Below are 27,806 nucleotides of genomic sequence, written 5' to 3'. Positions count from 1 at the left end.
GAACAATTCCAAAAAGAGCATAAACGATTTTAACTTTATTTCAGTGTATACATTGATTTGAAATTTATTTGAATTAAAGATGATAAAAAATTAAATAATGGCATATACATACATACAAAATAAAAATAAATATTTACATACTACACATGCGTATCAAGTCCGTGTTCTATATACTCAAAAATAAAAGCAATCATTTGTAATATAACATTGAATACATGTTATAACTGCTTAAACCGCTATTTTAAAATCTCCTAATTGTAGACCCAATTGTCAGTTCCTTAATTTAACGTATGTCTCTATATGTCTACAATTCTTCTTCAGCAATATGCAGATTGGCATGACCAGTGCTGCAAGGAATACTCGGAATTTGAAATCCTTGCTTAGCGAAACCCGAATAACCCGGCGCAGGTTCCGAAGGTACCACAGGTTTGGTTTCTGTCACTACAGCTTCATTTTTTTCATCATCTACTTCATTTTCTTTAGTTTGATTCAAAGGTAGAACAAATTCAAGCGCATCAACCGTAGGAAACATAACTGGATGCGCATCATCACTCAAAACTGTCGGCGAAAACGGATCTTCCATAAATTGTCGCCTATTGGGAGTTAAATCATCGGCTGTGCTGTTTTCAGCGCTCATATCCGAGAAATCAATGTCATAGTTAATATTAGACAAACTGGATGTATTCCTAACAGCGCCATCTACGTCAGACTGCTCCACAGGGCTTGCAAAGTTTAATAAATCACCATCGGACTCTTCAACCTTTATAATAGCAGGTGGTTTATTACATTCAGATAATTCAGATTGCCCTGATGTAGATGCATTCACATCCATGGTATTGACAATATCCAACTTGAAATTAGCTTTTTTATCGAGGGCAACACTGAGATTCTTGAGATTGAACTCGTAGAACTTCGTCTCAATATCCTGGGAGCCATCTTGCGTCGGGTTTGCTAACGATAGTAAATTATCAACTGATTTGATGTCTTTGGATAGTGCACCTAACATTGGAAGTGATTTCCTTGGTTTTATTATTAACGGGGTACGTGCTAGAACAGCTTGGACCTGCGTAGATACTTCATCCTGTAAAGAATCAATTTTTATTTATATTTACTTAAAATTTAATTTAATTAAAAAACTAACTTGTAACAAAGAAATCTTGTCTCGTATCTCGCCAGTTTTCATGCGAATCTCATCAGTGCGTTCGGTAAGATCACGCAACAAACTCAAATGTTCGTTTAATTGATGCATACCTTCACAGGCAACCAAAGCAGACTCCCATGCACTTACAGTTTTAATATCACCATTCATATACGCCTGAAACTCAGCGTCTTTCATATTTAAAGACTCCGCTGTCAAATTTTCAATGAACGAAATCGCACAACACTAAAACAATTAATTTTACTTTAAAAATAATTTCTTTCAGCACCAGATGGCGACACTTACCAAATTAGTAAAATAATACCCAGTCTCCCCTTGCATCAGTCGACTATCATTACAAAACCTTTGAATATACAAAATATTACTCTTCAATCTTGCAGGATTTGCTTTAAGGACAACAAAAATCAACGCCGGTAGAAAATCATCGGCGCTCACAGGACTCTCCTGACAGTTCTGCAACACTTCCAACACACTCCGACAACACCTAACCACACACAACAACTTCTCCTGTGGGGCTTTCACTGAATCCATCCCGATTAAATCAGTTATAGCGGTGTAGACTAAATCTCTGATATGGATACTAGTCTCGCTTATACAGCAATCCAGATGATGCGCGTTCACCCAACTCAGTTTCCGAATACGAGCCTGAATGATGAGATCGCGTTCCTCGTCATTTGTATGCGGTGGGCAGAATATGTGCTCGTAGGTGCTGGAAGTGACAAACTTCTCGAAGAATTCCAACATGTGGACTTTGTCTTGTTGATCCACAGGTTGGTAAACTTGGTTGTTGAGGCGACCTGCAAATACGTTGTAATATTTCTGCGCACACTCGGAGATTTCTTCGATTGGGCGATTGTTGTCTACTTCGTGGATTATCTTTGAATATAGGTAATTGACTTGTTTGAAGAAGTCTTTATTCACGTGTTCGGGCAACACGAACGTCTTGAAATATTCAACGGTGAGTTTTTCTGCTTCTGGGTTTGAATGGACTGCTTCATAACGATCAGATCTGCCAAAATCTATAAATTTATTGGTTTTAGTAAGAATATCAACCAAAATAACCATTAAAAATTGTAGTATTAAATGATTTTCTGTGTTATTTTGGTGTAAATACTGTAATAATTTGAGAAAACTTCTGAATTACTTAGATTTTCATTGTTTAATGTTAAATTAATGAAGTTTACCTAATTTTTTAAAGTTAGGAGTCAAATTCTTGATCAATTTGTTCTTTTTATCAGTCTGTTGGCGTTTTTTTTCCTCAAATTTCAAAAACTCAACATGTGGCTTGCTGTTGCTGCTGCTGGAACTCCCAGTTGATTGCCTATCAACTTCCTTTGCTTTCTTTTCCCTCTTTTTCTGCCTCTCTTTTTCCAGAGCATTGCGATAACACTGAGAGCAAAAACCTAACAACAAAATACAATTTAAAATACATACATTTAACATTTTCATTAACCTACCATCCCAATCTGCATTCCCATAAAATCCACAGCCTCTTTTGCATTTTAAATCAGCAGAGGTGATCCTCAATGATGGTGATTTCATTGAATACATTTTGATTGCTATTATTTTCTTTAACAAACACAAAAAACGTTGTATTTTTTGTACCTACGTTTAGTCCTTAATTGTGAGGAATCACATAAATTTTCGTACGTTTTTATCAACACGGGGTCACTAGCATCACGCTGTAATCACATTTGCTTTCAACAACATTAAGAGCAGTCCACAGCAAACATGTTATTAACTCACTGGATTGGCTGGACAAGTGCATGGTGATATAAGTCAACAATATAAGTACGCAGTTGTAAAAAAAGTGTTAAGATACGTAGAATCAACGGCAGAATCGGTGCAATCTTGGGTGTAATCATATAAATTCCATAAACAATAAAAACCACTTTGACCGACCTTGTGATTATTTATTTTTGACATATTGACAAGTTAAACTTTTTGTTTTTATGTTGGTATCATTGCTACTACAGAAATTAATATATTTCAATCTCAAATTAATTTATTTTCTTGGTAAACTACGTAATTTATAGTTTATATTGTCTGTATTCAAATTTTTAATCATTTTCTGGTAAATTAAAAACAAAAATGTTATTTAATCGCAAAAAATTTAAATAAATTTAATTCAAATTAATTAATAACTTTAAAATATACGTAATTTGTAACATTTATATTGTAGTAATGTCAAATAATATTGTTTTTTAAATTTAAAACAATTAAAACCCTAATATTGCAAACTAAATTTAGTGACTTTATTTTGTAACTTTATGTTGGTTGCATTGTTGACTTGTCACTTGTTTTTCATATTTGACAGCTCGTATGACAAAGTTTTGACTTTCGCGTAGTGCGTTTAAATGTGTCTGTGTATGTGCCGTGGTATCGTGTGTATTAACAAGAGATCTCGCTTCGTTTCCTATCCATGAACGCTTTCCACACCTTTCACGCGTAGGGAAAGCGGAAGAATCAATCGGCAGCGCAAACAGTAAACAGAACGTGCGACTGGCTTCACCGACACTGGCGAATTTCCAATGATAACGGCTGCAAACGACGTCTCTAGTCTCGCGTGAGAAGCGAAATGGCCAAGCTGGTGGACGTGTATCGGTCCTCAACACATCTCAGCCGACGGCAGTTGCCCCTCGAGGTGGATGAGTCGCTAACGGTGAGAGTTCTTATTATTTCTGTACTTTCTTCATATATCTATTACGTAAATAAGGGAATATAATTGTTTATTATCGTCGTGTTTTTAAAGTGTCTTTTATAACCTAGAAAATTCATTTCCTAATATTTATTTTAGATGGTCATGGATTTGAAGTCGTTTGGTTTAATTGCTGATACTCAACAAGTAAAAGGTAAAGAGTTGGATGAAATCAGCCGGAAAATTGTCTTGCTCACGCCCGCCGAGTTAAAAATGGCACTGCAAGTGTCGCGTTTAGAAATTCTTCATGTTCTAAACCAGTCAGTTCCTTGCGTTGGATGCCGCCGAAGTGTCGAACGATTATATTACAAACTCTTCAAAAACGACTACCCAACATTTGACCCACTCATCATCCATTCAGAAGGCATCGTCACAATCCGCGAAGACAAACAGAACTCACCCCAATTCCTTAGCAGTATATTCCATGGTCACAGGTGAGTTTAAAGATGTTTAGTTCTAAATAAAGCTGTTTTGAGGTGTTTATTAATTGCGTGCATGTGTTGTGAATTAATATTTGATTTTGCAGCGCTCGCTTGAATAACCTAGTTGACAGTCAGCCGAGAAGGAACAAAAAAAGCCACCGCTGCCTGCTGCATTCGCTCGACTCGCAGCGCAGCCGGCCGATTACGCCCGCCTGGCGCGACGTGTGGGATTGCATGCGTGCGGAGTGCAAGCGCGATGTGTGCACCATTAAAGATGCCAGTCTGCGTGCCACGCTAGAGACATACTTGCGGAAACATCGGTTTTGTGGGGATTGTCGGACGAAAGTACAAAAGGGTAAACATTACTAAAACAATACTGACCATTGACTAATTGTGATAATTTAGTGATGAATATGTTTCTATTACTATGAGGTTGTTATTGTTTTTTGTTTGTTGCAGCATACAGCTTGCTCATTGAGGAACCGGAACCCAGCAAGGAGAAATCTTATGTTGGTGCGCTTTATGCAGGAATCAAGCCGTGTATCGAGCAGAAGCACATTCATCTTCAAACCAAGACTGAGTATATTGCTAAATTAATTGGACGGGCTGAACCTGAACTACTTGGAAGGTATGTCATTTTCGTGTATGACTGGTTGCCTACATTATCATGTGTAGATTTCTACTTACCACACAAAATTAGGTTACATTATTTTTATTAAATTTTTGATTAAAATTTTGCAGCCGTCGAGAAAGACATGCGAAAACCTTAGAAATCGCTCAAGAAGAAGTCCTTACATGCATCGGCATTTGCATGTACGAACGTCTTCATCGCATTTACATGCGGATGAAAGAAGAGGAGTGCACGTGCCAAGTATTCGCCGCCGTCGCTGTGGATGCGCTCTGTCGCAGTTTCGAGACTGCCGTTGAGCGCAAACAAGGCATCTCGCAATTGGAGTTGTTGTATGCTGAGCTCACCGCGAAGAGCAACAGAAACAAATTCGTAAAGAACAAAAAAGCTTAAACGAAAACGAAAGAAAGGTAAGGCAGGGGATGCGGCCGGTAAGGAGAACTGCAACGAGGAGGAATGCCCTGTGGAGTTTGATGAAAAGGATGAGAGTGATAAAGAGTGTCGCTGTGGTGATGGCAATGGTAAGGAGAAATGCGAGCCGCTTAATTGTCGTAATTCCGCGCAGAATGGAAATGGTAATAAATCTGTTCAGTTGTCGCCAAAGAAGTTGCATAATCATAGTCATCATAATGGCGGAGGTGGGGGAGGGACATTGGCAGACGCTGGTGGGTGTGGTGTGGGATGGCACGGAAAGATGGGAGTGGCCAAACAGAAATGTGATAGTAACTTTATTCCACGTGAGAGGGTGGCTGCCGTGACCACTCGCACGATTGTGGCTATTCGTCAGAGAATAACAACGGCTGTTGCGAGTCAGAGTCATTGTCGAGTGTGCCCAGCTCGCCGGATGGCTCGGAGTTGGCGTGTTCGGATGGTTGCTGCCCGGTTGAGCATATCGTCGATGACAACTACTTTAATCCTAGCAGGCTTACTGCCTACGGCGCAGGTCATCAGCTTAGTTTACAGGAGATGCTTGAGGTATGCAACCAATCATACACTGTAATTTAATCTGACGAAACTCGAATTATTTTGTTTACAGGAGGAATTTTACTGTGATGGAACAGATTACATAACGCCCGAAGAGGTGCGCGAGTTCAAATCGAATACGCATGTTGAAGAAGTCCGGCAGCAATTACGTGAGACGCTGAAGAAGCGTTTTGCACAGCTGTGCGCCACTGGGCCACTGCAAATGCCACGGTTTTTTGTGACTAGCAAGTACACGACGAATTGATACAAACACCACGCGCCTAGCTTAGTTTAGCATCAAAATTTACTCTATCGCAATTAGTTTGAATTTAATTAATTATTGCCAGTTTTGTGCTGTCATAGGGGGCGCTGTCAACACTCGTGTTTTAGCCCCGTCAACGGCAAACTGTTTTATTGCATTCCACAGGCAAATGCACATTATCATGGTGTTTGTCTTTTTTAATCAAATTTGGTTGCTAGTTGACAACATGAGAGATTAATTGATGCTGATTGGAGGCGTGGATTATACTGTTTACATTGCATGTTAACAATGCAGATTTGCAGGCGTTTGGTTAGCGTTCTGTAATTAACGTTGGTTCTAAATAAATGAGACAATTGAATTTGTCAAACTTCATTTCAGGTTTAAAACATCCTTATTGATAAAAATTACATTCAAGGTCAAAGATGTCAAAATGGGTTACTTGCATCTTCCAATCAAATGATGAAGTTTTATGTTGTTTTCAGGATGTAGTCATTTATTTCTTATAAACCAGTTATTACAAAACATCTATACAATTAAATAATATCATAACATGTTGTTACGGAATACCATCAACTTCACTTTAAATTTGTTTAAATTTATAGACATTTTTTAATTTATATATGGCCCAAGTGAAAATTTGGACATTTGTTATTATATATCATATGTTCATGTCATTAAATGGTGCCTACAAAAGCCAGATTACAATTCTGACTAGAGAGCAAGATAACAAACAACCAATCTACTTAAATCTAACTTAATCTTGAATATTCATGATATATTGTTACAAATTTACAAACATTCGACTGATATCTTCATTAATTAATAGTTTTTTTTAGATTACATGAGATTTGCAGTGAACGCAATATAATAACTCATTTGTTTCATTACAAGTACATTCCGTTGACTAGATAGTCAGCGTCATGCGCGAAAGATTTGCCGCCACGTCTTAACCGTCTCCGCACCACTCTAAGGCGACAACCGATGAGAATTCCCATCAACGCAGTCAAAACTAATCCTGAGGATTTAATTTTAAGTATCAAAACTGTATATAAAAAGTTATATTATTAGTTACCCAAAGATAGTGACAAAACCGCTCCGCCAGGTGTCTCTGCAATACCGTCTTCAATGGCCGTTAGAGTTTCCGAAGTAATTTTGTATTCCGTAATATATTTGCCAGGTTGATTGTGATCATGCTCATAATTATTTCCAGTATTAGAGTGTGTGGGTTTTGAGATTGACGATGTCAATGCGATGTTTTGATCCGCAAAATGCTGTTTGGAGTTTTTCAAATCATTAGCGACTTTTTCTTGTTCATGCTTGCCAATTTCTGAAATAATTCAATAAGTCATTAGTTTCAAATATGATTTAAGGGTTTATATAAAATACCTTTTGTTTCTATTATTTGCGGCAAGTCTTTGGTCGCTGGTTGATTGTAAATCATTTTGTTTGTTTCGGTTTTCGCTAAAATATAAATGATTTACTTTACTTTTAAAAAACAAAATCGAAAGTTTAAGAAAGTAAACAAATCATCGAGATGAATCTAATTTTTGTGGTCTCGTGTTGAAAGTGCAATGTGTCCTGATGTGCTAGTTTTATTTTGCAACGACAATTATATTAAGCGTTGTGACAAAAGTTATTTGAATTCATTATTATATTGCGAAATCTTATCGAATGTTTGATAAAAAACAAACTCAACAATAACAATAACAATGGAAACGTAGGTTGAAAGTGTTTGGTTACTTTAAGTGTAGTGTAGGAAAAGGAAAGGTTAAATTTAATGGTTGTATCCGCAATGACAAAGTGCAATTACGGTGAGTGTATACATAGCACATTCTGATTAAAATTCCAAGGAAAAATGTTCCAAAATAAACACAAGTAGGTAAGTAATTTGGTAATTATCTCAATTTTGACTAAGGCGTAATTTAAAAGTTGGGGATAACAAAAAAGTGATTAAAGTGCAATTACATGAGTTTAGAATTGTCAAAAATTAAGATGCCACAAGGTCACAAGACTCACCAGGTCCTTGTTGATGTGGATTCCATGTTTCTCGCCCAGAATTAACATCCTGATTCGGGTACATTATATTTTGCCTAAAATCTGCAAGCATAGAAACAATTTTCGTTAATTACTTTCGTTATATTAGCAAATAAATATCTACTGTTTAATTACCTGGGTGATTATTGCCGTTGGGCCAATTATTTTCGAGTATTGGCGGCAATTGGGGAATTTGCTGACCGTATACGTCAGCGCCATAATAGTTTCGCAAGCGTTGCCCGTCCACATATTGCATTTGACTGCAATTAACAAGTTTACACATTATTACCTCCTTGTTAAAGCATATTGCAATAAATGTTTCATCAAAAATGCAAAACAACTAAAGAATCTAATTCATTCTTACAAACACCTACATTTAATTGATTAAGAACTGAATGCTTGTTTGCATAAAGTTAAAATATGGTGCGTGAATACATGCATCAGCTGCATATTCAAAGTATTTAAGTTATCAATATCGTTTTCAGTGTGTTTTGAATAGAGCAGAGTTAAGTAAAGATTAAATTCTAGAACACTATTACTAATACGAAATTCTTAAGATAGCTGTATTCATAATATCCGCTAGTGATAGTTTAAAAATTTACTGAATGATCACCCCGTGTTTGAATATCCGAGCGCGTGATGCAGCGTCTGCATTGCTCCCTTATAATATTTGTTGGTATTGTACCTTGGCTCAGCGACGTCGGGCACCTGCAGACCGGTTTCCTTATGATTGAATATGTGACTATTCTTACCTAAATTATTAAATTAATAATTAGTATAAAATATTCGCTATTTATAAGCAATTAATCAAAATGAATAAATGTACTTTGATATTGTCCGCCATGTTGATTATTTGACATCTCTTGCTGTGGCATATGTTCCCAGTTACTTTGCTGACCCTGTGGCACAAGATATTGATACTGCGACAGTTGTTGAGGATCATATTGTGGTCCGTGCAGAGGATTCTGCGGATCGGACACTGGACGTAGAAAATCAGGTTGTTGTCGGGTTGCATCCCTTCCGGGGTTTAAGTTGTCAACAGGTTGCTTTGCTGGTAATCGTAGACGATACAAGTCTGGGTTTGGTGATTGTATCTGAGATTGTGGGCCTAGTTGTAATCTAGGCTGCAACTCCTAAAGAATATGATAAATTATGTGTTATTTTATTGTTTTTTTTTTAATGGTTTATGATGCTTTAAGTACTTGTGGTTGAAGTAGGGGTGCTTGTTGAATTCGTCCTGAAGTAGCAGTCGCATCAGGACATTGCAGTTCGGGTCCTTCATCACTTTCATCTGCGCATTGTGGGATACCATCACAGGCATTGTAAATTGCGATGCATTCACGTGTTGACCGGCACTCAAACTGGAATGGACTACATTTTTTATCTAAAAAAAATATATACAGATGAATTTGTTATCAAACAGTGAAAATATTTAAATTTAAAAAAAATTCTTTTGTTCCTTCTCTTATTTTCACGAAAAAATCGTTCTATGTTAATACTTTGATTAATAATGATTATTTTTTTATGTTATGAAGAAATTTAAATGCGGTAGTTGTTATATTTGAAGTTTTGAAGTACTCAGTATTTGACTTCCATTGTTTAGTTTTTTTACTTTGTATTTTTTATGACTTGCACACTTTTCCTGCTTTCTTATTCCAGCCGTGATTCGTTGTTTAATCTGTTCACTGCCAATTTTAACGCTATAATTACTAATGTTGTATTTACGTTCATTAGTTCATTTCACATTGAATGTCGGGCACGATAAATTCGTGCTTCTTATAAGATTCGTTTCATGCTTCATTATTTGCAAGCTTTCGCATTGCAATATTTCGTCTTGATAGTGATTCAAATGAAATTTTGTGCAAATATTAACGTTATAGCAAAATTTAAACAAATTTTCATATAATTTTACACCTGTTTTCTCCCTTATCATGGCAGATTAAGAAAAATATTGCAATTTGTAGAAATATTAATGTTTCTATTCGTATTTGCAGTAATCTACAACAAAAAAGCAGAAAGACTTGAATGTTGCTCGTTTTATGTTAACGATTTACTTCGTTTGCGGTACTCGTTTCGCATTTTGTGTTTCGTGTTTTGTATTTCGTTTCGTCCGGCACGCTGTGCGAGCTGCAGCCGTCAGCTACACAGAGAGAGGACATAAACTACGTATTTCGCGTTTTGCCGTTCGTGGTTTGACTTGAGGTGTTTCGAGTTTAACGTTCATTCACTCCAGGTGCTTCGTCGTGATCGGTCTATACCTGCTTACTGATATCACTAAAAACAATCAAAATATAAACTCAAGTGTGAATATGTTATCATTGATAATACATATTAATTTGAATACATATAATTAAATAAAATTAAATAAAAGTGACCACCTGCATAATTTAATACAATTTAAGTGATTTTGAATCAACATGACTTCGAAATTCAGGAGATCGCCTTTACTAACAACTACTTATGATGGATTTGGACTGCGTGCGCAGAACGCAAGATTTAACACCATCAACAAAGGAACTCCTTCTTCAAATGTCACAAATATTAATGTAAGTATTATATTTATATACTATTGTTTAGTTTGGTAAAGAAAATCACCATAAAAGTGCTAAAAATGGCGAGTTTTTCACGCATAATACAAATATTATCATTTACATTACTTCTTATTACTAATATCCCTACTAATAATATTATAAATGCGAATGTCCTGATGTTTGTTACACTTTCACGCAAAAACTACTTAACCGATCATCATGAAAATTTGTAGACATATTCTTATTGGTCCCCGAATGGTTATAGGCTACTTTTTATTTAATAAAAAAAATTATTTTTGAAATAAAATAAAGAAATAGTTTAGCCAATAATACCTCTGCATCTGGCTATTAGTCTACTTTAACGCCATCTAGCATTCCAGCAATGAAGCTCAAACCTAAGTACTATAGTACCATCACACTGTATTATCACACTGTATTACCGACAGCTACGTCAACATCAAATCCAATTGACTACACTATGGAGACTGTACACTATACTTCCATAGACTATACTTTCAGCCATTTTAAACTTCCCGCCATTCATCTTCATTGTTACTTCTTCTGTGACTACAGACGCGTACGGAAGCAACTTCATTATTGACGTGATAACGTCTTTAAAATCGTTTTAGTTGGGTTACTGTTCAGAAGCTTGTGTCGCGAGCCCTCACGAGGCCGATCGCAGGTATACCCCCCTCTCGTTATTCCGTGAAATCCAGCGCGCCGACTGCGATCATCCGTTCCGACGGCTGTCGTCAGGAAACAAAAGAGTGCGGGGATAGACGCGATCCTAGAGTGCGTCTGTTATAGATAAATTAACAATTGAACATAGAATGTATTTGTATAGGCAGTTACTGACATGCTTGTATGTTGAACGCATGTTCACTCCGTAACAACACGCTCAACATGATGGATCCCAGTGCACACATTCCTTCAACATCCAATACGCTGAGGGAGACCGAGAATTACGTGATTTTACGTAATTTAAAATTTGAAAAAATTGTCATCTTCATTAATTCCTTACTTCACAAAAACTTATATCACCAATAAGACGTTATCACGTAAACATCTCGATCGTAAACCTACTTTACAAACAACCATTTTTTTAGATATTCGCGAGTGAAGCCGTGGGTTATAGCTAATATTTATATACCTACTACACAATTTGGTAAAGAAAATCATCATAAAAGTACTAAAAATGGCGAGTTTTTCACGCATAATACAAATATTATTACTAAAATAGCCAATAATGTGATTTCTTATTGCATGTTGCAATAAAATAAAATTACTCACACCCACATTTTGACATTTCACCATTCGCAGTTTTGTAAAACGAAAAAATATTGCGTAAACCATTAATTCCCATAGTCGTCTACTCAAGCGCATTGTGACAGTACGCAGAATGACGAAATAATGAAATAAATTGGATTTTTGTTCCACGTTCAAAATCATTACACATACCTACACATTTTACATAACATGAGCATAACGAGCAAAACAAACGTGCGCATAGTTTTTAGTTGGCACAATATTTTTGCCTCTTTCGTTATTTGCGTGTTTTTTATGCGCGTTGCGTCTGCGTGTTACATGGATCACATTTTTATGACCTGCACTGTTATATTCATAACGTTACAATGCGTAATATTCTCATGGATGATGCCATCAACATTAGCCATTGTTGGAGATGGAGCTAATCTTGCAGAAAGGGATCATTGACGTCTTATTAACGTATGTGTGGTTGCATATTCATTATTGAAGAATATTTAACATTCACGATTGTTTTTTTATACTTCCACGTTTAAAACGGCAGTTTTTTCATTGTTTTAAGATAAAAAAGTACTTTAGGCACGGGTATTAGTCACGGGTTGGAACTTGCGCATGCGCATTAACCTACGAAGCAGTAAAAAGACTATAATTCTCTCAGTTAGGACTTTTTTACTTAAAATTTTTAAAATTTTTGTTCAATATTAAAAAATAAACGCATGTAAAATTAAAAATCATCAAAAATAATTAATTAATAAGTATAGGTAATAATTATGTTATTAAAACTTAAGAAAATTAAAGGGGTTTCATTAAACAATCAAAAATTACAGGTTGCTACCAGTATTAGCACGATTCACGCTCCGATTTCGATTTTTGAATGAAATAAAATAAGTAGAAAGAAAAGAAAAGTGTAGAATGTTATAAATAAATTCCTCTGCATTTACTATCACGCAAAGCACGTTTCCTGACCTACATGTTTTCTTGAGCAAACGAGCAATTCTCGCGCTTCGCATTGCTTCATCACTTCATTATCTTGATTAATGTATAATTTGTTGCGATTTTATTTTTACGCAAATTACTTTAATCATAGAGTGAGTGTTTATTTTACATATGTGAATCATCATTGTCGCAACAATAGGACCTCATTTTTACACTTCCCACATGTTGACTTCCGGTTTTTATATAAACAATAACAGTAAATGCAAATATTTCGTTGGAATAACATTGTATTACCCTGTATGATGTCGCGCATGGAGTTTTATGCGTTTCCGCATGGTAAAGCCCGCTAATTCGCCATTGTTTCAAAGATTCAAAGCGTTCCGCAAAACGCGTAAACCACAAACACATTTACATACGCGACGCGATGCTGACTTTCAAACAACAAACAAAAACAAGAAAGTTTAATAAACCTGATCCCGAAACTTTTCATGAAACATACTTGCTGGTTTTGCAGGTGTTTCGGTGTGTGCGTTGAGAATCTTGGAGATAATTGTCGTTGACTTTGATGTGGTTGACGATGGACGCGTTGTTGTTTCCACACTTCCCGTGTTTATCACTTCCGGCTTTCTAAAACACATTTTAATGCAAATTTTGTATATTAGGGTAAAATAGATTTACAAAACCTAAGTTTGGTTAAGTCCTGTTCGTGTTTTGTAAGTTTTATCTGACTCTCTAGATCCAATAAATGTCGATTGATCGCAGAGGTGTAGTTGACGTGATGTGTGAATTTGCATTTGAAGTCTTCAGGCGGGCCGCATTGGAACAGATAACAACTTCCAGCGTTCTGAAAAATAAAATGAAACAAAATTGATTTCTTTATTTTAGAATGGTTGACGTATTAGTGTAATGTTGGTTGCATATAGTAAGGCTGATTACGTGAACGCGTATGTGAACAGCGCGAACTTTTAGAATACATGGTATGCGAAAAAGAAAAAGTTACAATAGTGCAAGCCCATCAATTTGGAATTCATAACATGTTGCGAACTCTGTTACGCACCATGCTGGAGTAATGCAATTTCCTGCATTTACTATGAAAACTAAAACAACAAAAGACGACTTACATATTCTCATAACTTAATATTTGCTTCTGTTTCAATAGAGTGTTATATTCTTCCTTACATGAGTTAAGACTGCAACTTAATATGGATATAACGGAAGTAATCCTGATTTCTTGCATGTGAAAACAGTTGTTATTCTCTTTGTGTGCATACAAAATTCGCAAGAAAACGTGTATGTGTGGTAGTATTCTACATGTAGTGTAGGCAACCAATAATACACGTTAATTTCAATGTAGTATTCACATGGATATAATTGTTTCACTTTTGAGTGAAAATTCATGTTTTCGTTACCTTTTCTTCATAAACAAACACATCACAGTTCTCTGTCTCGCAACACAACCGCAGGCATTCCTCGCGTGAGTCCAGGTCCATCTCGTTGAGGTATTTAGCGCCCATCGCGCGCGAATCTGTCGTCCTGATGATCTTATCCTTGTGGATGTCGAAGTTTTCAATGCACTTCGGTACATCAGTGTCGCCACCAATATTACGTTTCTGCATTGCCGGCGTACTATTCACACGCATCGCGCACGCCAAATATCCAAATGTTATTGTAAATAGTAATTTATTCATTTTAACACACAACTGATGAAACTGATGAAACAAACCAAATTTAAATCTAATTGGATACGAATTTTGGTTTTATAAGTTTATTATTTACTCACGTTTGAAGCTCAAAATGATATTAAACATTAATTAATAAACGAGTAAATTTTTGGAGATTTTTTGGAGGTTTCGCGAGTTTGTGTCGGTAGAAATCAGCTGACCAATGTATTTTACCTCACGTGATGTCGGAAGGATTGAATCGTTGAAAGCAGAGGCATGAATCAATAATTTTGCGTTTGCGCCGCGGGGGTGGACTGATCCACGCTACTATTGGGTTTGCGACTGTGCTATGTCCTTATATAATACTAATAATTTTCAAATCTAAAAATTAAGTCGAAAGTAAAATGTAATACTACTAAATGCGTTCTTAAATGCCTTGAATATAAGATAAAGTCCAAAAATACTTCTCTTCTTTCTTCTATTTGGGTCGCCAGTAAAAATAATTACTTTCGACGCGCGTTTCGTTGACACGCGCATGAATTACTCACGTCATAGGGTAATAAATGCAGACAGAAGTCGTCGAACAGAGAAGATTCAACGAACTCATAACTGACAAGTACGAGTATATCAACTCTTGAGCTTTAAAAAAATAACAAAAAAAATTGTTTTTTGTGTTTTTTAAACTTTTTCTGAGTAAATTTGCAAATTAATTGCTGAATTTGTTTGATAAGACATTAATTACACTTTAAACTCTAATGTTGTTATGTTGATTTAAGTTATTGTTAATTACTTACAAGAAACACTTGTGAATGATGACGCACAATTGAGATGCCTCTGCAACCAGCATAACATTAATCACACAAACATCAAGAACATGATTCATTTCTACCGCATGTTTAGCCCATTGTTCGCGTCCAGCGTTCATTGAATTCCGGCATTCAACAAAAACAATAAACGAAAGCACCACACAAATGAAGACGAGAAAGCAGCAGACGATTAAAGAATCGAAGTGAGAGCATTAACATGAATGATGGTCGCAACGGATCAAAATATTGTGCAAGCAAACAAGAAAATATTAACAACACAATACAGCTACAAATCAAGCAGTAAAAAGTAAAACTTAAGTCAAATACAAGCATAATAAATCAAATTAATTAATTTTATTAAGTAAAAGTCAATTAAAAACTTTGTATTTTTAAATTTTGCAAAGTATTGATGTATGTGTGGTTGTCAAAAATGTTTGCAGTCATTTTGGATGTTTGCATGACGTCAGAGTGGAGCGCACTGACGGTGAAGTCTGTAACTAAAATATGACATTTGTGACCTTATACATCCTAATAGTGTGCGAAACGAACGAATTTCAAAGTTTTAAAATAAAAAGTTCAAATAAAAAACCTCAACGTGGAAACAGAGTGGAAGTAGAAATAGCAATCTAATTTACCTACCAGAATCTTGAGGTATGCTTGAAAACATAATATAATTTAAGCAATTTCTAAAATTAATGATAACGATAATGGTAATGATTTTATTCTCAGGTAATTTAATGCCACATTCAAATAACGGTACTGACAGGTATGGCATATACGTTATGCAAACTATATGACTGCGAAATTTTCATCGTGTGTCGTAATTCATAACTTTAAAGCAAAAACAAAGAGATAATTGAATTAATCAGAAGAATGAATCGTTAAGATTGATTCGATAATCATGCTAATGCGCAATATTCATTTTGATCATTATTTTAATCAGCACCGTTTCCGACAATTTAATTAAGTAATTGAAAATAATTAATTGCCTCATAAATTAGGAAACATATATAATAACCTTATAAATATTGCAAATAAGTACAACATAAAAATGAAAAATGGTCAAAGTATGCAACGCATACTACACGATTTGTGTATTGTGTATTTGTTGTATTGTGGGTTGCCTAAGTCATCTAGTTCCTGATGCTCGAGCATGTTCGGGTGTTTGCTGCGTTTCGTACCTCGATCCCTCAACGATTCCTGCTGGCAGTGTGCAGCGCTTGCGTGTATCGACAGTACGTACATATACCGTATGAATGTGTGTGAGCAAGCGAGTGTGCGCTGAGCGGGGCGGTGGTGCCGTTGCGCCCGCACAGCCGGTTCAGTTCAGTTTTAATTGAACGTGCGTGTGTGTCGGTTCGCCGTCGTCGGTTGTTCCGTTCTTTACTCCTCGCTATTGGTTGCGTGGCCGCGACTGCATTATACTTCTCAAATAAACAAACAAACCATTTAAACTAAACAACAAGTAAATTGTTTCAGTGTGCATTTAATCTACTCTAAGTATTGAACACTCGGCGTGTGAGGGTTGTCGCGGGCGGCGTCGGTGGTGGCATCTTGGTTGTCTGCCTGCACCGCTTGTGCCATCGTGCGGATCGCGCTACACGGATATTTAATTTCGTCGGTCACGGGCGAAACCCAACGTAGGTCAAGCCCGAGCAGCGAGTTACTTGTGCCTGCTCTCTTCGATTTTTGAACTCGTAAGAAGCAAACCTGTTTTTATCCGTCTTTTATTCGTTCCATTGAAGAACTTTTATTCAATTACCCAATTGATAAAAGAATACAAATACAAACATTTATTACATCACATAACAGAGATGAGATAGGCAATATGGAGTACTCAATACCGTAGGATATAAAAATCAGTTGCAAATGTTTGCAACCCAATATACATCTGGAACACGAACAAGTTAAATAAAAGCTGGTTGAAGTGAACGCACTTAACAAAATGAATGTAATGTGTGATAAGAATACAATGTGGGTTTGTGTTGTACGTTCAATATATGAGCAGTAGATTGATTCATGTTGTTATCAAACAAATGAAATGACATGCAAAAATGCAAAACGTGCTGAACATGCAAACACCGGCAGCGCCACCATGCGGATATTTAAAACACTTCAAACACATTTCTGATTTCTACTAGAAACAAATGAAATAATTGTTTGTTATGAGTACAAAGAGTAGTATATATTTTTTTTACGGAGTTGATTGTGAATTGTGTGCTGCAAAGTGTAGTAAAGCAAGCAAATGGTAGTAAACGTACTGTAAATGTTGAATAAAAGTAAAGATTTTCATCTTGCGTTTCGTTGAATGGCGTTGCCGTGTCTTGTGCGCTTCCGAGATATCTGCCCGCCTGGCAACATGCGCCATTCGGTTTAAATATGAATGAGTGCCAGCCAGAGCGCGCTGAGGACAACAAGGCGAAACGTGCGAGACTCGTGATTATTATTTATACCGGAACGCAGAGGTAAAGCGACAGGTTTTTCATCTAACCGCGATGTTTAAGATTTTTAGTGTTTCAAGTTTTCTTTTTGGAGAAAATCATCAAGTATGCCTGTCGTTTTATTTTACTGAAGATATAAGATTAATAGGATAGCTGTGAGCAGCTCAATTCTGCGATTAATTGTCGTGTAATTGTTTTGAGTTTCGGGCACGCTTCACCAAAGTTGGTGTAAACTCATATTCATGCTATGACTTATGACTTAGAACTTTTTGTTAACAGTATAAGGTAACTAAATGTTTCGCTTGGTTAGAGCTAATTGTTATTACCGGTGTTATTTTACAGTTAGTGCTTTTTTTTATAAATTGCCAATTGTATTACTAATTCACTCAGTTCCAACTTCGGAGTAAACCTTAAGCTTGTTCACGAAACAATTAAAACTAAAAATAGAAGTCCACATTTTTGGAATCAATATTTCTGCATTCAATTCACACTGAACGTACAAATCTTTTTCTGTCTACAAGTAAAATAAAGGCAAATAGGCTTTTAACTCGTATTAATATAAATTGTAAGTAGAAAGAAAATGAAATTAGTTAGTCACTGTTAAATGTGTTTGTTTACTGCGTGTTCTTGACCTTTTTTGAGCAAGAGAAGACGGATTACAGCAATACGCTTAATGGATAATGTTGCGAGACTTTGATTCGTTTGCTAACCACCAATGAGGAACCATCGCTAACTCCGCACGCCTACCCCCTCCACTATTTGCGGGTTGGCCGCAGGTATAAAAGGGCGGCGTATAGGGAGCCACGTGCTCAGTCGTGCCTGAGTCGTCCAGCAGTCCAGTCGCAGTTCAATTTCCCCCCCCCCCTTCTTTTGGTCATTGGTAGGGTTTAAGTCTCGTGCGTACGCGGATATTACTTTTAATTTTTTGATTTATAGAAATGTAACTTATGCTAATGAAAAGTAAGGAAAAAAGAAAAGAATTCCTAGTTTAAGTCACTTTTGGCTGGTTACTAAAACAATTACCGCAATAATATTCCATCATGAGTCTAATTTGATTAAAGAGAATAATACCTACATGGTTGTGCACTTTGAAATAATATACGTTGTTTAATTGCAGAAACAAACCCTCAACATGGAGTGTGGAATAACGGGCGCATACGCGAACGGCACATCGGCGGCTGGTGGGATCCTCGCCGATGTGCGCACCGAGCGCTCGCCGTCCAAGGCCGGCCTCCACGTCAACTTCAAGGAGAAGGGCGAAGTTAAGGAAAAGCGCGAGAAGTTCCTCACAGCCAAGTACGGCAACCATCAGATGAGCCTAATTCGCAAGCGGCTTGCTGTTGAGATGTGGCTCTACGAGGAGCTGAAGAAGCTTTATGAAACGGTGAGTAATTAGGTGATAAGTTTGGAGATATTATAGAAATTGAGAGAAGAAAGACTTATGATTGACTTTTCGTTAATTTATTGATGAATTTTCATCCAAGCTCAAAAAATGGTATAAATATACAAGGCTCGTTGTTATTGTACATATTTTAAAATACTTTCTTTATTTTATATTATTACTAGCTTTAACCCTTGGCTTCGCTCGCGAATATCTAAAATAATGAAGTTGCTTCCGTACGCGTCTGTAGTCACAGAAGAAGTAACGATGAAGTAGAATGGCGGGAAGTTTAAAATGGCTGAAAGTATAGTCTATGGAAGTATAGTGTACAGTCTCCATAGTGTAGTCAATTGGATTTGATGTTGACGTAGCTGTCGGTAATACAGTGTGATAATACAGTGTGATGGTACTATAGTACTTAGGTTTGAGCTTCAGTGCTGGAATGCTAGATGGCGTTAAAGTAGCCAAATAGCAAGATGCAGAGGTATTATTGGCTAAACTATTTCTTTATTGTATTTAAAAAATAATTTTTTTTTATTAAATAAAAAGTAGCCTATAACCATTCGGGGACCACTAAGAATATGTGTACAAATTTTCATGATGATCGGTTAAGTAGTTTTTGCGTGAAAGTGTAACAAACATGAGGACTTTCGCATTTATAATATTAGTAGGGATTCTTGTAGCAAACATTTTCGCATGACGAGCGAGTGACTAATGACTAAAGCGGTCATCAACTACTGCAAGCTCCAATTACCTCGACCTTCAGCCCACGTTCTTTCTTGTGGGTTAACTCCCCCTAGTCCCAAGAATGTTTCAGCAGGTCATTTAACCGCATTTAATTACTACTCCTTTTTTTTCCCTAAGAAATGAATGAATAATCGAAGGCAGCCATGTATGGAATAGGTTTATCTGTGATATTATGACCTTAGGATGATTATCCTCTATGTATAATCTCATCTAATCACACAAGTTATGCAATATCTTGAGCGTATGCACTTCCAGCTGGGTTTTTTCGACCAGCGTCTCCAGTATTGTTTAAGGTCGTTCCCCACATAAAGGTCATTGCCGTAATAACAAAGCATGAAACTCGATGAGCGCGGCGGTTAAATGCCGACGCCTTTTGTCGCAAAACAAATCGTTACGTAGGCAGACAACCAGCACACGAGCTCTCAGCCACAAACCGACAGCTTTGGTTTATATGGAAAACCTAGCTGCATTAAATATTTCATTTATCAAGAAGCAAAACTTGTTAATATTTAAATTGAATAAGATGCGTAGTGTTGAGTGTGGCTTAAATAAATAATGTCTAAATGAAAAAATAGTCTGCGATGAGATACAGCAATTAAAAGAATACATAAACATGAGAGTTTTGTTTGTTAATTTCAATGTAGACAATGTAATTTCTTCTGTAGTGTTTGTTTCTGCTACTTAATTTTGACATATAAAACTTCTATTCTCAAGTAAATCTAATTACGCCGCGTAGATGGTTGTTAACAAATTCGCATCAAAATTACCTACTAACCAGGATGTTATACTAATACAAATAATATATAAAAATGACAAGTTGATATCTATTAGGCTTAAATGCTTAATGATGTGTTTTAAAAGCAAATAAAATGTTGCGAGTGCATTGTACGATTAATTTCGTATGTTTCTACATGCATTTCATCAGAATTGGGAATTCGAGTTCTTTCGTTGCCGAAAATAAAGCACACGTACTTTGTTAATCATGTCGCGGGCAGTGCGCCAAAGAAAACTTTATAGCTGTATAATTTTGCAGCATCTCGTCGCTGAGTTTCCCAACTACGTGCATTTCACAACGCAATGAGTTAAAATTTCCACAAATGATCAACGTCATCGCGGGTTAACATAGAAAAATATATCGGATAATTATATGAAAGAAAAAATGGTAACAAGACAACACAGGTGCATTATTCTATTTCTGGAAATATAACAATAGAAAACTATTACTTCCAATTGTGTATGAATAATTAACCGTATGTAGAATGATATAACTACAAAGAAAACAAAATAATAATTAGTGTTGTCAGATACGAGTATAGCAAACATATGAATTATGTGGCATTGATACTAGATAAGTTATCATGTACTGAATCTAATAATATTGGTAACATATGACAAACCATCGTTGATTTAATAAGTTGAGCTTTACAACTAAAATGGCAAAATGTGCAATTGTAACATTTACAAAAACTTCATTTTAAACCGTAAAGTTGAGCCTGTTTGAAACAATAAAATTGTAAATCAATGAATTGGTTTAATGCGTAGAAGGTCTTTGTCAATCGATAATGGGTTTTACCCTTTCAATTATTTACAGACTAGTAGTCAACAACTGCCGGAATACAATTAAATTGTATTATATGTCACGCAATAAAAACATTACGTTTACGGTGTAGTGTATTTGTTCGTTTAATTTGTTTGCTACACAAAACTTGCAGAAATGCTGGCTATGGTTGTATCACCACAGTTCAATTTTGTCTTAACACTAAGTAAGCTTTTAATGCCATCCCTACTAATATTATAAATGCGAAAACCCTGATGTTTGTTACACTTTGACGCAAAAACTACTTAACCGATCATCATGAAAATTTGTACACATATTCTTAGTGGTCCCCGAATGGTTATAGGCTACTTTTTATTTTTTAAATAAAATAAAGAAATTGTTTAGCCAATAATACCTCTGCATCTGGCTATTTGACTACTTTAACGCCATCTAGCATTCCAGCAATGAAGCTCAAACCTAAGTACTATAGTACCATCACACTGTATTATCACACTGTATTACCGACAGCTACGTCAACATCAAATCCAATTGACTACACTATGGAGACTGTACACTATACTTCCATAGACTATACTTTCAGCCATTTTAAACTTCCCGCCATTCTACTTCATTGTTACTTCCGTGGGTTAAACCTAGTACAAAGATAAAGCAACAACAAGTGCAGCGAAAAACGAAAGAATACTTACACAAAGCCAGTCAGTGTTTTAACTAGCACATACATATTTATTACTTGCAACTTCATAACAAGTTAACTCTTCACTCACTCACTTACTAAGTCTAAAAATACTTTTAATGTAACCAAGTTTAATGTACGAGCAATAATGACTGTAGTATTAGCTTTGGTCATAAATTGAATTTTCACACTGGAATTTTACGATTGCAATTCAGTTAACGTAAAATACCTGCAAATAAAGTGTACAATTGTCTTATTGTAGTTGAGAAAAAGGAAACCCGTGCCCCCTCGCATTCATTCACATTTTTGCGTTGTTCTGCTTTTATTCAATTTGTTTCGCATCGTTTTGCTTGGCTGCGTATGTTGAATTTGCCCATTTCACTTGTTGCGCATCGCGTGTACCTTTAACATTCATTAACATAGTAATTACAACAATCATAAAACTGTAACCAAAGCCTCGACGAACTTACTAAGCCTGCTTTACCTTCGTGGCATTTGTATTTTTATATTTATGCTTTTATTTCTTCTTGCGACACAACCAGCAATTGTTTATTATTCATACCATCATAATGTCGATTTAAGTAGATGGCTATTGGCTAGAGGTGTAATTTTGCATTGCAATAACATCTTTTAATGACAGTTTTCAATTTGTTTCAGCAGAAAGTCGACAGCAACGAAGAAGTGGAGGTTGATATCGATGAGTTATTGGATATGGATAGCGATGAGGAGCGGCGGAGGCATTTACACGTAAGTCTTGCGTCCTCATCATGGTGCTATATTGGTGGCCATTTTGAATAGCACGTTGTTTACACTCTACTTATTACGGTTTTCATATCTAGAGTTGTTTGCATTCTGAGAGTGCAAGGAGGGTTGCATACGTTTAATCTTCAGAAATACTGCAAAACTCAGCCGGCATAAAGAGTTAAAGCACAGGAAAATCTTAAATCTCACCGAATTATTATATATACCTTATAAAATAAGGAAAAACATGAGGATATTATGTTTAGGAATAGAAAACGCCTGTTTGTTATTCTGATATCTCCAGGCGACCCTTTCGTAAACGTAGGCAACCCGTATATCTTTTGTTCCGCTGTTGTGTTTTTCAATACGACTACGTGCTTTTTGTGTTTTTCTTTGTTTGTTTTTACTCCATCTTGAATACACGAGGGGAGCGAATTGCGGTTTTTGTTTGCGGTTCATTTACCTGCGTGATTGAGACCTGCATAATTCAACCCTAGGAAATACAAGCACAAAACTTATCATCACTTCAAAGCCTAGCATTTTATCGAACATAAATGTCAATTTTTAATCATATTTTATTGTTTTTTCTCAGGCGCTGCTCATCAACGCAAAGAAATCTCAAAACGATGTAAAAGCAAGTATCTCAGATTAATATAATACACACCTGTGTAATTTTGGATGTTTTTGTTTCAGAAATTCATTAATGATCTATTAGATAAAGCAAAAACACTCTAGGATCGTACCAAACGATAAGTGCCAAAGGAATCAAATCTACATCAAATATAAGCTTAAACATAAGCAAGCGAAACCAACATCCAGCAGGAAGCCAATAATCGCTCAGCAACGGGGTGACGCACAGTGCAATTGTCGTCCATTGAGCAAACGTATAAAATGCGCTTCGCTTTTGTCTCGAAGGCAGAACGCGTGCTGCATTAGGCCGCACTGAGTTTTAAATTAACGCATTTACCGATCAACACACCCACACACACACACACACATTTAATTTAACTAACAAACTAACTAATTTAATCGAAACTACAATCGGGCTATCTGTAAACACGTGTAAGTAAACACTTTTTTTACTTTTTAAGTTTTGATATTAGTGCCCAAGTATGTAAGTCACAACACAAACATAACCTATGAATAATCTACGAGTATGATAAAAAGTGTAAGATTTTTTAGCTAGTCTTGTTATAAATGTAGAAGTATCATATCTTTGACTGCCTCACGCAATATAATTCATATTTATATAATTGACGAGGCTGCGAAACTATATAATGCTATGATATAAAGTGCAGTATGTAGTGTATACTAGAATAAGTGCCAAACGAACGTTTTTGGCATTTTTGAAAATCGACTCAACGCGCAAATCAGGCTCAGATATTTATGTGATTATTCATGTGAGCTTCCCATTTCTCAAGTTGAAACTAACCTATATTATTCCATACATTATGAATGTTTAAATCTTTCAAATTTTGTTCTCATGCTAGACATAACCTCAAACATTGCTTCAACTTAAATGTTTCAATAAGTGATTATAGCATATCATATCTAAGCTAGTGCTTAAATAAGCACGCACTAAAGCAATCGTAGTGCTGCAACTTGTTTTTTCTAAGCAAGAAGTTTTGTTTGGTATAGAACGCGATCATTTTATTTGATCTCAATCCCATTTTTGACATTTCACTCACAATCATTGTGATGCGTGCGGGATTTGCATTTTTGGTATTCGAAGGGAAATTTGTGTATGCGTGTTAATTATTTAAGTGATTAGTATTTGCCGAGAAAACGATGACTAAAATGGAAATCATTGCTGTTTGATTTAATAAACCTTTTGATATTTTAGGCAACACCAAGAAACAAACAACAATCTGGATAAAAACAAATCAATTCTTATTCTTATTCATAATTTCATTAAAACTCAACGATATTCACACATATGCCCACATCCTGTTGGGCACACCTTATTGCCAAGAAACCATTGTTGCATATGTAGAATATGCCCACCATGTGAACACCCCTGACACCAGGAATACAACCCTTTCACCACTTGATGACATAAACTGCATAAGGAATATTCTGATGAATGGCACCGATCACAAAGCCATCCAATTCGATGCAGAGGTTTCAAGCACTGACTGCAACTTGTGTTGATTCTTGTAGATTGCTGATTCAACGTATTAATGTTTTGTATCCAGGATAGTTTGATAATTTGCGCAGCTTGATTCCATAGCTTTGATCTGCATAGGAGTTCAATGTAACCCAGCAGCCAATGTTCCTGTGTTGGTTCATCTAAACTCTTTAAACTTTTGCGATGATCTCCCAAGACTGTTAGAATACACGCAGCTGTTTGGACGTCGCCAATCATGGCGTAATGCTTGAGAGTGTCAACGACAATATTACTGGGATCCCAGATTGGTTTCTTTGGCAGTTTGTTGATGGTGATGAAGCAGGGTGTTTGATCTTCGATGGACAACTGCGTTTCATCATTTAAATCAGGAGAATGATTAGAAAACTGTTCGGGTGGTGGTGATCGGTCGAGGATTTCATGACGTACGTTGAAAGCTTCGTTAGGGAGGTGCCAGTCTTCCTGTTGTATCAAATGGCCGGAGTTACGGATACCATTTCGATAATCTAAATAATTTCACATTAAATTTAAGTTTAATAAGTATATCACGAAAAATATACCAATACTAAGAGAGTCTAGTTCAAGATCCAATTCGTTTTCGCCGAAAGAGAAGTCGCCCTTCGGAAGGCCAAACTTAGAAGTTGCGCTGAAGTCATAATAAGCGTTTACATGATCCACTTGATCTTCGTTTTCTGTTTCGTCATCCCCACTGCAAAACTGTGGAGTATCATAACCTGAAAACAAATCTAATCATAACCCTCTCTGAGCAATATTTTCCATCCTCACCTTTGGTTTTATTATTATCCCCTTCAATATTGTTTTGCACGCCCAAATCATCCCGTTGCAAGCTAGCATTATTAATACTACTTTGACAATACTCATCAGCATACATTGTGCGTACAATTTTCCACAGTATGCTTACATTACTCTTGCCACACTCTTTCGCTACAGCTGCATTGCGTTCGCACAACTCCCAAAATGGCAGATCACTTAGAACGTAGTTTTTTGCTATAACGCCAAAACTACTGTTGTCATTCGCAACTTTTGAGTGAAATGATTGTAATGATGACGAGGCTAAGTGAAATTGGTCGCTGACAACTGTATTGGAGCTCTTGCGCATGATGCTTGTTGATTTAACAGAAGAATTCGAACTGCTGCCATGTTGACGATTTGCATACAGGACAGTTCCTTGTTTATTGAGAGAAACACTCTGTGGATTGGCTTTCGTTGCAGGGCGGCTTGCGTCTTTAAATGAATGCTGGTATAAAGTACAATCCTAAAAAGATTTATGAGTTTATGGAGTGATTTTATTAGGATATTCAAATGTACCCTGCTAGTGCTTAAAAATGTTTGTGGATCTCCTCTCCAGACAACTCTACTGGTGATATCCTTGTGTTCATTGAATGAAGCGAAAGGAATGTAAGGTCTTCTTACATCCCATATGTTTATACTGCAATCAACGACCAATGCGCAGCTGGCAATGTGATATTTTCTTTGTGGACGCCATTTTACATATCCTATTGATGCGATGGTATGTATTGTGTAGTCTAATGTCGGTTTACTTGTCAAATCCCAAACCTATTTACAAAATAACTAATAATCATCAGCATTTGCATTAAATAAATTTAATCTTACTTTAATTGATTTATCACGACTTGCTGTCGCTAGCCATGCAACTTCCGGATGCCAGTCACAAGCGAATACAGGCCCACTATGCGCAGCAAATTGTTGCATACATTTTTCTGTTTTGCGTACATCCCACAATTGCACACTGCCATTTTCTGACACTGCTGCAAACATGTATGGTTGATGTGGACTGAATTGTACATCTCTTACACTTTCAGTGTTGCTGTAGAATATGGCCACTGCTGCCTTGCATCTCAGATCAAAATATCTCATGGTTCCATCTTGTGAACCTGATATTAATCTGTATGGTTCTGATACATGAAAGTTAACTTTGTTAACTGTGCGTTTATGCTCCTGGTAAACTTGTTCCTGCATAGCTTTGCCCATTTTTGTAAGGTTCCACACACAAACATGGCCGTTTGTGGCGGCTGTCGCCAAATAATTGTCTAAAAACTTAAAATTAATAACAAATAATTTTAAAATGATTTTGTTTACCATCATTTGAACTCCAAGCAACATCATTACAAGAAAAACTTAAATTTAAGTGTTTTGATGCTCTCAGATTGCAGATTTCCTTGAAGGAGTCCTCTTCAATATTGTACACCTTAAAAACTAATTACAAATTTATTTTTAGTATTAATTTTGGATTGTTTTTGGCATACCATTGCGACCGCCGATGGCGACCTGAGTGTTGTCTTTGTTTAAGGCGAGTGCATTAACGGGACCCTCCTGCGTTACGCTAAATGTTGTCATGGTGAATACAATATGGACAATACTAGTTTAATGCGAAAAATTCGGATTAATGATTGCAAACTTGATAAACACTACGCAACATCACATTTTGTCTCGCATTTGTTTTGGTCTACATAACCTTAAGACCAATAACGCATAATTTTTGCAATTGTGGCATGTGTGGTTGTCGCAGGTAGTGGATTTATTCGCACTACTCATTAATTAAAGCGGTATTTTTGGGGATTTTGTATAAGAATAATATTAAACGATGCTTGGAGGAATAATAATTCTAGGCATAATTTGACATAGCGTCATCCCTTGTTCAAATCGGTTCGCTTTTCAGTCACCTTAGGAATAGCATTAGTAATTCTTCTGTCCGCAGTGTGGCGCTTGAATCGCCCGCAGTTTGGTAACAGCTA

General features: G+C 36.3%; 5 protein-coding genes across 9 annotated transcripts; 2 read left to right on the top strand and 3 right to left on the bottom strand.

The window, feature by feature from the left end:
• Positions 1 to 22: 22 nt before the first annotated feature.
• On the bottom strand, positions 23 to 3,088 carry Rabex-5 (Rabaptin-5-associated exchange factor for Rab5). Of its 2 annotated transcripts, none has more exons than XM_065318239.1 (6): positions 2,906 to 3,088; positions 2,617 to 2,856; positions 2,344 to 2,562; positions 1,445 to 2,178; positions 1,142 to 1,384; positions 23 to 1,081 (listed from the first exon to the last, which is right to left on the bottom strand). In XM_065318239.1, exons 2-6 carry the CDS (start codon positions 2,708 to 2,710, stop codon positions 305 to 307), a joined length of 2,067 nt encoding a protein of 688 aa, XP_065174311.1. In that variant the 5' UTR covers positions 2,711 to 2,856; positions 2,906 to 3,088; the 3' UTR covers positions 23 to 304. The 2 variants fall into 2 exon arrangements, with proteins under 2 accessions (XP_065174311.1, XP_065174312.1); XM_065318240.1 differs by having other exon boundaries at positions 2,617 to 2,841.
• A 411-nt stretch (positions 3,089 to 3,499) lies between these two features.
• Positions 3,500 to 6,504, top strand: LOC135789354 (gametogenetin-binding protein 2-like). The gene is given in 9 exon segments (XM_065299143.1): positions 3,500 to 3,821; positions 3,957 to 4,291; positions 4,384 to 4,634; positions 4,739 to 4,907; positions 5,021 to 5,250; positions 5,253 to 5,285; positions 5,288 to 5,658; positions 5,661 to 5,882; positions 5,944 to 6,504. Coding segments are annotated over 9 exon segments (1,887 nt in total). The 5' UTR covers positions 3,500 to 3,737; the 3' UTR covers positions 6,136 to 6,504.
• Positions 6,505 to 6,886: 382 nt separating this feature from the next.
• On the bottom strand, positions 6,887 to 15,582 carry LOC135789812 (uncharacterized). Of its 2 annotated transcripts, XM_065299835.1 has the most exons (14): positions 15,447 to 15,582; positions 15,352 to 15,391; positions 14,677 to 15,196; positions 14,306 to 14,605; positions 13,580 to 13,740; positions 13,396 to 13,523; positions 9,369 to 9,550; positions 8,993 to 9,299; positions 8,780 to 8,918; positions 8,302 to 8,426; positions 8,149 to 8,229; positions 7,519 to 7,593; positions 7,205 to 7,459; positions 6,887 to 7,147 (listed from the first exon to the last, which is right to left on the bottom strand). In XM_065299835.1, exons 4-14 carry the CDS (start codon positions 14,582 to 14,584, stop codon positions 7,017 to 7,019), a joined length of 1,863 nt encoding a protein of 620 aa, XP_065155907.1. In that variant the 5' UTR covers positions 14,585 to 14,605; positions 14,677 to 15,196; positions 15,352 to 15,391; positions 15,447 to 15,582; the 3' UTR covers positions 6,887 to 7,016. The 2 variants fall into 2 exon arrangements, with proteins under 2 accessions (XP_065155907.1, XP_065155908.1); XM_065299836.1 differs by having other exon boundaries at positions 8,852 to 8,918; positions 14,306 to 15,196; positions 15,447 to 15,581.
• LOC135789813 (protein phosphatase 1 regulatory subunit 14B) lies at positions 10,419 to 24,708 on the top strand. 3 transcript variants are annotated; one of them, XM_065299837.1, is made up of 5 exons: positions 10,419 to 10,712; positions 18,922 to 19,188; positions 22,821 to 22,910; positions 23,497 to 23,538; positions 23,598 to 24,708. In XM_065299837.1, the coding sequence occupies exons 1-5, from the start codon at positions 10,584 to 10,586 to the stop codon at positions 23,637 to 23,639; spliced, it is 570 nt and encodes a 189-aa protein (XP_065155909.1). In that variant the 5' UTR covers positions 10,419 to 10,583; the 3' UTR covers positions 23,640 to 24,708. The 3 variants fall into 3 exon arrangements, with proteins under 3 accessions (XP_065155909.1, XP_065155910.1, XP_065155911.1); XM_065299838.1 differs by having other exon boundaries at positions 10,430 to 10,712; positions 22,824 to 22,910; XM_065299839.1 differs by lacking the exon at positions 10,419 to 10,712 and adding an exon at positions 16,647 to 17,060.
• On the bottom strand, positions 24,703 to 27,679 carry Wdr24 (WD repeat domain 24). Its single transcript, XM_065299834.1, has 7 exons — positions 27,318 to 27,679; positions 27,151 to 27,267; positions 26,665 to 27,101; positions 26,359 to 26,607; positions 25,816 to 26,305; positions 25,590 to 25,763; positions 24,703 to 25,535 (listed from the first exon to the last, which is right to left on the bottom strand). Exons 1-7 carry the CDS (start codon positions 27,406 to 27,408, stop codon positions 24,823 to 24,825), a joined length of 2,271 nt encoding a protein of 756 aa, XP_065155906.1. The 5' UTR covers positions 27,409 to 27,679; the 3' UTR covers positions 24,703 to 24,822.
• Positions 27,680 to 27,806: the final 127 nt, after the last annotated feature.

Source organism: Atheta coriaria, unplaced genomic scaffold (assembly GCF_025399875.1).
Source record: "Atheta coriaria isolate IRGN ID8LTWV9N9 unplaced genomic scaffold, Caltech_Dcor_3.1 hic_scaffold_3_pilon, whole genome shotgun sequence".
In the NCBI taxonomy this organism is placed as follows: Eukaryota; Metazoa; Arthropoda; class Insecta; order Coleoptera; family Staphylinidae; genus Dalotia; species Dalotia coriaria.
This window is presented reverse-complemented; position numbering and strand designations above follow the sequence as displayed.